This window comes from Populus alba, chromosome 4 (genome assembly GCF_005239225.2).
Source record: "Populus alba chromosome 4, ASM523922v2, whole genome shotgun sequence".
Classification (NCBI taxonomy): domain Eukaryota; kingdom Viridiplantae; phylum Streptophyta; class Magnoliopsida; order Malpighiales; family Salicaceae; genus Populus; species Populus alba.
The window spans coordinates 15769049-15779371 of NC_133287.1; the positions used below are offsets into that span (position 1 = coordinate 15769049).

Genomic DNA, 10323 nt, shown 5'->3' on the forward strand with positions numbered 1-10323 from the left:
AAAGGCTAAATCATGCAAAATAAAAGTTTGAGGACCAAATTTTTTTTAAAACAACATTGTTCTAATTCACAATATTACATATATAGGTGAACCATAGTAACAAAAAGACCTTTTTTAATTTCTTTTAATTTGTCTAACAAGGACTTGAAGTATGTGATTCAATTATTTGGTATGACTTGATGGGTGTTCATCGGAAGAAGAAACATGTATCTCTTCTTCAATGTCTCTTTTTTTTGTTGTGAGTAAGATCTTATCTAAAGATACTTCTAGCTAATGCCATTTTTTTTTAATTAACAAAAATGTTTGATGTACCTAAGGTATATCTGTATACAAAAATGGATCCACTCGATCTCATTTTAGCATTGCATGTCATGAAATATCAAGATCAATTAGTATGTTTATCCATCATAGCTAGACATTGCATCCCTGGAGCCCATTCGGTATTATAATAACGGTTACTTTTAAAAGTGTTTTTCATATGAAAATATATTGAAATAATATTTTTTTTATTTTTTAAAATTTATTTTTAACATAAGCATCAAACGATATGAAAAACACAAAAAAAAAATTAATTTGAAGCAAAGAAAAAAAATAAAATTTTTTAAATTTTTTTCAAAAATATTTTTGAAATATAAAAACAAGCGGGCTCTTAGTCAAAGGATTTATGATTGCATGACAAACACTTAAATGTGTAAACCCCAGTCTAAAATTGATAAATCAATGTTAAAAAAGAAATTCTCAATTGAAAAATAGTAAATTAAAAGGAAAAATTATTATGATTTGGGATGAAAATCCTTGGTGAATTAATTTAAATATTGAATGAAATAAAGTAATAAATTGGTACGCGAAATGTCATTTAGTGATAAATCGTATAAATTTCCAATCGGGTAAAATAATTATTTAAAGGAAAAACAATTGTGTAAATTGAGTTGAAAATATTTAGAAAATAATAATAGAGTGGAGTTTTGAATAAACTAATGTATGATTTTACGTGCAAATGACATTGATCGCCGGTATAAACCCTATGTACAATGACACTTTTTTTTTTATCGAAGGTGGTGAAAATCTAATAAAGAATTTATTATGATTAAGGGTAAAGGTTCCTTAAGAATTAGTTCAAAAATATCAATGAAATTAGTCATAACATAGTGTACAAAAGTATCGATAATCGAGTAAAATACAGAAACGAACACCGAGACAATTAGTAATGACATTGTCATAAATAACTAAAAAACTCCCTCCTCTCGTTACTATAGCAACCACTAGCCATTAAAAGGGAAATGAAGCTTAAATATTCTCATTTCCCTTGCAAATTTAAGATTTTTTTCTTCTATGTCAAAGGTTTTGAGAGTGTTAGAGAATGAATTTGGCTAGAGGAGACCACTTAAGAAAGCAATACTAAAGAGAAAAATGTGTTTGGAGAGTAGAGAATCTCGGAGAGAAAGCTTTGAAATTGAAAAAAGATAAGTGAGTTAGAAGGAAAGCTTGCAAATGAATCTTTGAAATTGCTCCAAACTTAGTGCTAAAGTGTTCTCATAACTTAATTCTTTGGTTTTTATATGTTGCTATGAAAAGGGAAAGAAATCCCTAATTTCAAATTCTAGGGTTTGAGTAAAAATTATGGGAATGAGTGTTTAAATGCTAATTTCTTAAATTGGCATGAGATAGATGTTATATAAATTAAAATGTAGTTAAAATTAAAATAGAGTTCAATTGAAGATGTTTAACCTTGGGGTCAACCATGGGAGGATTTGGGGAATGATAAAACTTTTAAATTTTTCATGAAAATTACATGTGAAATGGATGTGTATGTATGAGATATTGGACGTGGAATAAGTTTTGAGTTTGATTATGTAAAGTTATTTTTTATGCATGTGTAAGAAATATAAATTTTACATTGAGAAATTAGGGAGAAATGTTTTGTTGTATGTATAAGTATTAATTTGATTGTGTATGGTATTCGGCATGGAAAGAGAATAAGGGTAGAATCTAATATGGGAATAGTATGTGAAAGTTATAGAATATCATTAAGCTTGACATAGAGCTTGATTATTTAAAAAAAAAAAATTGTTTGAATTATGTGTAACTATGTATTTAAATGAAGTATTGGTAAGAATGCGTGTAAAAAATATTTTAGTTGGATACGATGTGAAATGGGCTTGAAAATGTTTGGGACTTACGTGTGTAAAGAAATAATAGAACTAATTGAAATTTTAAACCAAATGTGCTGGAAATAGTGAATTAAATGGGATAGATTTAAAGCAGAGAAAAAACAAGAAACTTTTACTATTAAATGGTTGGACAACTATATATATTAAAGAGGAAAGATTTAGTAGATAGTGTAATGTGTATTTGTTAGTGTAGAAGTTGGGAATTGTTTATATTGTATATGAAATTTGTAAATTGGATTGAGTGTTGTGTCTAGCATTAAAGTAACATGTCAAAAATAAAATGATTGAGAGAGTTATGACAAAATTATGAAATTTTATTTTTAAAAAATTGGTAAAATTATTAGTTTAGATAATTTTGAGGAAATATGAGAAGTTAACCATGATTAAATGGTCAAATTGTATTGTCTTAAATTTTTGGATGCTTGATGGAAATTATAAATAAGACGGGAGTGAGTTTTTATGTAAATTTAAATATTTTAAGCATTTAAATTTGAAAAATTTACATGTCCAATTAAATTGATTTTGTTGGGCCAAATTGTTAGTTTAGTTGGAATTGAATTTGATTGATATGTGTCAATATAAAAAATTATAACTTTGATATGTTTGAGCATAATTGGAGAGGTTAGGAGTATGGAAAATATAAGAGAGTGTGTATGTTGGGATGCAAAATGGATGTATAGGTGTGGAAAATTGTATATTAATTATTAGTTTGTGATGTGTTGGGCATTAATTTGAAAATTTTGATGACTGAAACAATTTCCAGTGAGGATTTATTTTGATGTATAGGGGTGTAAAATTATATATAAAAAATTAATTATTAGTTTGTGATGTGTTGGGTATTAATTTGAAAAGTTTGATGATTAAAACAATTCAAGTGAGGATTTATTTTTATGAATAAATACTGGCTTGCTTAGTGTAACAAAAAAAAAATATATATTTGAGAAGTGTATGGATAATTATTTGAATTTTAGGGGTATTGTATGAAAATTTTCATGGATGAACTTCTAATTTTGTTAATGGTTGTTGGTTTGAAGTTGTAAAAGAAGTGTCCAGAGTGAGATCTGGTTTCTTAAAAGCTTGTATAGTAGTAACTTAAGGTAAGGGTAGTCTTCTTACCTTTTTAACTGTTTAAAATGATTTTTATACTTGTTAGCTTTTCAATGCAAATTTATATGTGTTGTGTAAATCTATTGTCATAAAAATGTATGCGTATAAGGAAAAAAAATTGTGTATATTTGACCGCAAAAACAGTAACATATATACGAAGTATAGTCATCCATATATATATATATATATATATATATATTATATATATTGCTGTGAATAATCACAATAAAAGATACCCACTTATAAATTATAAATGTTTGCAATGTCGCATAGCAACATATGAATTTTAAATGTACCATGATAGTGAACTTGATAAAGATACGTAGTCAACTCCTATGATGGAGATTATGAAATTAATTGACTGAAGACGACAATTAAAGGATCGTTGATTTCATATTCAGCCCTTGGACGGGACCATGGATATGCATGTTACAAATGTCAATCTAAGGTTATGGATAGGGGAAAAAGATATAAAAAAACAATATGATGTTGTGACATGAATTTAATATGTGAAATAAGAAATAACCATAGTGGTGAGATTTAATAAAATGGACCGTAATAATGGAATTTAATGCATGAAATAAGAATTAATTACAACAATGAGATTTAATTAAATGGACCACAACAACTAAATTTAATACATGGAATGATACAATGGTGAGATTTAAATTTAATTGATCATAACAACAAAATTTAATGTGTAGAACATGTAATTCACTCACAATAGCGGGCCTAGATTGGAAAATATGTAAAATGAAGAAAAATAATTTGAATACATTAAAAGTGAGCACATGAAGTATTTAAATTAGAAAGAAATTTGACAATACCAGCCATAAATAGGTATAAGAAATATTTAAGTTGTGAAATATTATAATGTGTCATAAATGTACATGAGAAATATTTGAGTTGGAAAAAATACTGTAATGTGCCATAAATAGCCATGAGAAATATTTGAGTTGGGAAAATATTGGAACACATCACAAATGGACATAAAAAATATTTAAGTCCAAAGGAAAAAATATTTTTTAATCTAAAATATAGTCAAGATGAAAAATATATTTGAAGGAACTAAATGGGTGTAAAATATACGAGAATGAAAAAAAATTATGAATAAACTAGAAATTAACTAGAAACACATTGAGCTTGTAAATTTGTATGCAAGAAATATAATGGAAATAATAGATATTGGAATTGAAATTTTTATTTACGAGTCAATAATGATATAATAAATGTTAAAATAAACTAAAAAAATATGTTGGTTAAAATGAGATAAATGCTTGAAAAAAGCTAAAAAGATATATATTTGTAATTGAAAGATGAAATGTGATATGAATTAAGGGTGTTGTGAAATCAAATAATAACATGTTATATGCTCATGAGATGAAATGGGGCTATAGATTAAATACAATGTGGAAAGGGAACATGAAATGAAAATATTACAATGAATTCGATGAATATAAAAGAAGTGAAAAAAAAATTGTATTGAGATGAGTTATGGAATAATTGGTAAATCAAGGAGTAGTTATATATATTGTGATGATAATATAATGTGTTTAATGAAAAAAAAAATTATTACTGATTGATAAGAAAATATTAAATTTGAAAAGGATTAAGATTGATGTGTTTATAGAAAGATTAATAATATTGGTTTTGTTTGTATATTCATAAAATGTAATAATTATAATGTTGTAAATACTTATGATAATTTTTGTGATCCTATGTATTTTACATGATTTTTTTAAGGGTCTCAATTCTTATAAAAAAGTTATCAAGTTATCTAGTCTATCCTATTAGATAGGTTATACTATTATCTAATAATTATATTGTAAGCAAGTTTGTATATGTAATTTATAAAATATTGTAATCACACTAATGTGTATCATTATATTTGTAGAAAGAAATATTAGAGGATGAGCTTAACGATATCCTCGTGTGTGTGAGTGTATATATATTATATAATTTCATATTCATTATAATTGAAAAGATAATAATTACATAAAAAGGTTCGAAGGCGTTACAAAACGAGATCCCTCAAGTGACAACCAAGCTACCCCACCTCCTTTAACTGCAATTCGTATTTTTTAATTTTCAAATGAGAAAAAAAATAAGTTTCCAGTCGAACTAATTTGTTCTCACACAAAGAAAAAAATAATTATATTAAGAGACCCAAGAATATTTATAACACAAATAGTAATACTTTTTATAATAATACTTAATATTAAAATAAAATAATAATATTTATAATGCAAATAATAATATGTTTGATATGAATACTTTGAATTATAAGAAAAATAATTACATTTATAACATAAATAATTATATTAAGAAACACAAGAATATTTATAACACAAATTATAATATTTTTTATATTAATACTTAGACTTATAATAAAAATAATAATATTTATAGCACAAATAATAATATTTTTGATATGAATACTTTGAGTTATAAGAAAAATAATCATATTTATAACACAAATAATTATATTAAGAAACCGAGAATATTTATAACATAAATTATAAATTTTTTTATAATAATACTTAGAATTATAATAAAAATAATAATATTTATAACAAAAATAATTCTATTAAGAAACCCAAGAATATTAATAACACAAATAATAATATTTTTTATATTAATACTTAGATTTATAATAAAAATAATAATAATTTTTTAATATAAATACTTTGAATTATAAGAAAAATAATTATATTTATAATACAAATAATTATATTAAGAAACCTAAAACCCAAGAACCTTGGGTCCTGACAAAAAACTTAAGAGACTTGGATCCTAATGCAGAACCCAAGAGCATTGGATCTTAACGCAAGACCCAACATAATTGAGTCTAGACATAGGACTCAAGAGCAATTGGTTTTGTGCTTGGAGCACCCAAGAGAATTATAATAAAAATAATATATTTATAGCACAAATAATAATATTTTTAATATGAATATTTTGAGTGATAATAAAAATAATAATATTTGGAACACAAATTATAATATTTTTTATATGAATACTTTGCTTTATTATAAAAATAATAATATTTATAACACAAATAATAATATTAAAAAACCAAAGACCCAAGAATCTTAAGTCTTGACAAAAGACCCAAGCAAAATGGATCTTGACGCAGGACCCAAGACTATTGGCTCCAGACCCAGGAAATGAGTACCCAAGAGCATTGGGTCCTGACATTGGAACCAAGGCTAATTGGTGCTGACTTAGGGGTACCTAACTGAATTATAATAAAAATAATAATATTTATAGCACAAATAATTATATTAATAAACCCAAGACCTAAGAACCTTGGGTCATGACAAAGGACTCAATAGGATTGAGTCCCGACGCAAGACCCAAGCAACTTGGATTCTGATGCAGGACCCATGACAATTGGTTGTAGACTGAGGACCCAAGCAAAATGGGTCCTGACATAGGACCCGAGAGCATTAGGTGCTGATGTCGGAATTATAATAAAAAATAATAATACTTATAATACAAATAATTATATTTTTTTATATGAATACTTTGAATTATAATAAAAATAATAATATTTATAGCACAAATAATTTTATTTATGAGATGAATACTTTGATTTATAAGAAAAATAATAATACTTATAATACAAATAATTATATTAATAAACCCAAGACGCTTAAACCTTGGGTCCTAACAAATGACCCCAAGAGGGTTAGGTCCCGACACATGACCTAATAGACCTGGGTCTTGACGTAGACTCAAGCGAAATGGGTCTTGACTCTGGATTCAAGAGCATTAGATCTTGACCCAGGATCTAAGGCCAATGCGTCCCGAGCAGGTCTTTAGATCCGCTCGCCTGGGTTTGTAGTCATGCACCTTGGTTTGGCCCCAACACTCATGGTAGCCCCCGCGCCATGTGTTTGTGTAGCTTGGAACTTGTAGCCCCACTTGGCTTGCAAGTGCCCAGAGCTTGTTAGTCCCATCACCAGCTGTCTGTATTCCAGAGCCTGCAATCCTACCAAAACTTGATCTGACTATTTTTTTCCTAACTATTCCTTTAATGCTTTATATATTTTAGTGAAAAGATAACTCCACTATCCTTTATTGTTTTTCCAACTTTATGTGACAAGAGTAGCTCTATTATTATATTGCTTTAATCAACAATACTTTATGTCTAGATAAATAATACCAGGGACACTAATTTCTTTAAGTATGTTGTATAATAATTTATACTTCCTGAACTATAGTATCGAGGGCTTCGTTGGTGACTCTGGGTTGCATCCTACAATTATAATGGGCTCGTGCCTTGTATAAATAAAACGAAAATTCCCGTTTGGAAAAAAAGAGAGAGTAAGAAAGATAGTTGCTTTTTATGTAAGTTCCAGCATAAAATTGGCTAAGAAAAAAAAGAGAAGAAATATTCAAAAATACTCTTGGATTTATAACTATAATTAGCAACATAAAACCCAACCAATAGCAAGCGTAGACGTAAACAATAATATAAATTAATTAAGTTGCCACCTTTTTTTATTCTAAAAATTAAATCCATGTTCTCAACAATATGAGTAATATTTTTACCTTGCTTGCTATAGTCGGCTGATGGGCATAATGCTTTTCAATTAGTTAAAATAACATTTTTTTCAAGATTTTTTAAAATTTTAATTAGTACATCAAAAACATTTAAAAATATCTAAAAAACATTGATTTAATAATTTTCAAAGTAAAAAATAATTTAAAAAACACATAAAACAAACACTCATTTGGCAACCAACGCAGAGAAACATAAGATGACATCAAACACAGCAAAAAAAGGAGGTGGGAGGGGATAAACATATTCAGTTATGCCCAGACATGAAAGCAGCAGTCTTTTTAAGCATAGCCACAGCATTGCCGCAGGTTGGATTGAACAAATGGAAGACGTGCCCCTCTCCTTCAGCCTCCATGGTTTCAACTACTCCACCCCATCCACTCTTCTTCAAAGTCTCGCAATATAACAAGCCTCTGTCCCTGAGCAGATCTTTCTCAGCGACAGCAACAAGAACCTTGGAGCACCCCAAACAAGCCAGTTTTGGATCTGTGGCGGGATTGATTAAAGGGTCATCACACCCACTTGTCGTCGGACATGCAAGGTGCCACGTAGCAGCAATCCCTCTCAACACTCTTTCTAATTCATTAACTTCATTTCCAATTGGTAATTCGCCCCAGAAATAAGGATGAATCAAGACAACACCTACAACATTTACACCAAATAATCTCTCTTGACCATATCTCAAGGCCATGTGGTGTGCTATGTTACCACCGGCGCTATCTCCGGCCAAATACACCTTTCCGAAATCAGCGTGGTTATTTAGCCACTTTTCAGGGCCATCTCCATTAACATGAGATGCAACCCATTTCAGGGCAGTCCATGAATCATCATATGGAACAGGGATTGGATGTTCTGGGACTCTCCTGTAATCAACCGAGACAGCAATGACTTTAGCCTCCGCGACCAAGATATTAAGGTAATTATGGTAGGCAGGCGAGAAGGCACTCTCTACGCAAAAGCCTCCCCCATGAAAGTAAATCAAGAGGGGGAGCTTCTTGTCAGGATCCACGCCTGGTGGGAGGTAAAGTCTAGATGATAGTTTTGCTTCTTTTGAATAGACAGCATCTTTAGACAGGACACTGGATTTGGGATCCAAGGAAGGAGGGACGATTTCGTTGCCAACGAGCCTCTCTATGCTTCCATCTTTATATACGATAATAAAGGGAGACAGATCTAGGGCAGCATCAGGCTCGGCTGCATCCATGTCGAATGAAAACATGGTGGTTTTTATTTTTTTCCTTTCGTTTCTGTTGTACAGGAAAGGAGGAAATGAGGCCACGAAAAAAGGATCGAGGGTCCTTTATAGACAGTAGTGAAAGGCACAGACACAGGCAAGAACATTAATTACTTCGTGCCCGTAATATTTGAAAATGGGGTGTAAATTATATATTTAAAGATTTTGATTTTTTTTTATTTAAAATATTTTTTTATATATTATCAGATCGTTTTAATGTATCGGTATCAAACATATTTTTTTAATTTTAATATATTTTTAAATAAAAAATACTTTAAATTGCTATTATTACCACAATTTCAAACAACCCATATTATAAAGGTTTCCTAAATGGGTTGGATTTCTAAAGTTAGCATGTCCAAACTATATTCAATTTAGACCTTGTTTATTTTTGTATTTCAAAAATGTTTTGAAAAAAATTAATTTTTTTTTTATTTTTTTTTTTTCTTCAAATTAATATTATTTTTGGTGTTTTTAAATCATTTTAATGTGTTGATGTCAAAAATAATATTTTGATACATTTTCAAATGAAAAATACTTTGAAAAACAATTACAACCACACACTCTTAATCATCTAAGGAATGCTAGTACGACAGAATCACATATAAAGAGGTATTTGTTATTGTCATTTTTTATTTATAAAAAAATTATTTTTTTATTTTTTTAGATTGTTTTTAAATATTAATATTAAAAATATTTATTTTTAATATATTTTTAAATAAAAATATTTTAAAAAATAACCAGTGCTCTAATACTAAATATTACTAAAAAAAAAAATAACAAGAGAATGACAGCCGTCACTACTAAGAACTTTACTAATGTCATGCTACGTTGTAATAAAATTCATAGTATTAGGATTAGTGTAAATCAAAATATACTATAATTATAAGAATTTACCTATTTTGAGATATAAACTGAAAAGGAAATAATTATTGCATTCATTTTTGTTCGGTTAAAGGAAACCAAAAATTTGGTTTCATGTGTAGCCCCTTAATTTTGAAAATTAGCTTTTAACTAAGCATGTCCCGTGTTTCGTTGCGGGTGGAACAATAATTTTTTTAATATAAAAAATATAAACATAAAAAAAAATTTCAAGTTTAAAGTTATTGGTTAAAATAATAATTTAAATAATATAAAAAACAAAACACAATAAAAATAAATAAATTGACCAAAAAATAGTGAGAAAAAGATAGGAAGAACCATATTCAAGCCTATCTGGATTATAAATAACCCAATGCTAACCT

The 10323-nt window shown here is 28.1% G+C and overlaps 1 protein-coding gene across 1 annotated transcript; it reads right to left on the reverse strand.

Annotated features, from left to right (window-relative positions):
* Positions 1 to 7782: 7782 nt before the first annotated feature.
* LOC118050845 (probable carboxylesterase 12) lies at positions 7783 to 9159 on the reverse strand. The gene has a single exon (XM_035061318.2). It carries the CDS (start codon positions 9062 to 9064, stop codon positions 8093 to 8095), a length of 972 nt encoding a protein of 323 aa, XP_034917209.1. The 5' UTR covers positions 9065 to 9159; the 3' UTR covers positions 7783 to 8092.
* Between the last annotated feature and the right edge of the window lie 1164 nt (positions 9160 to 10323).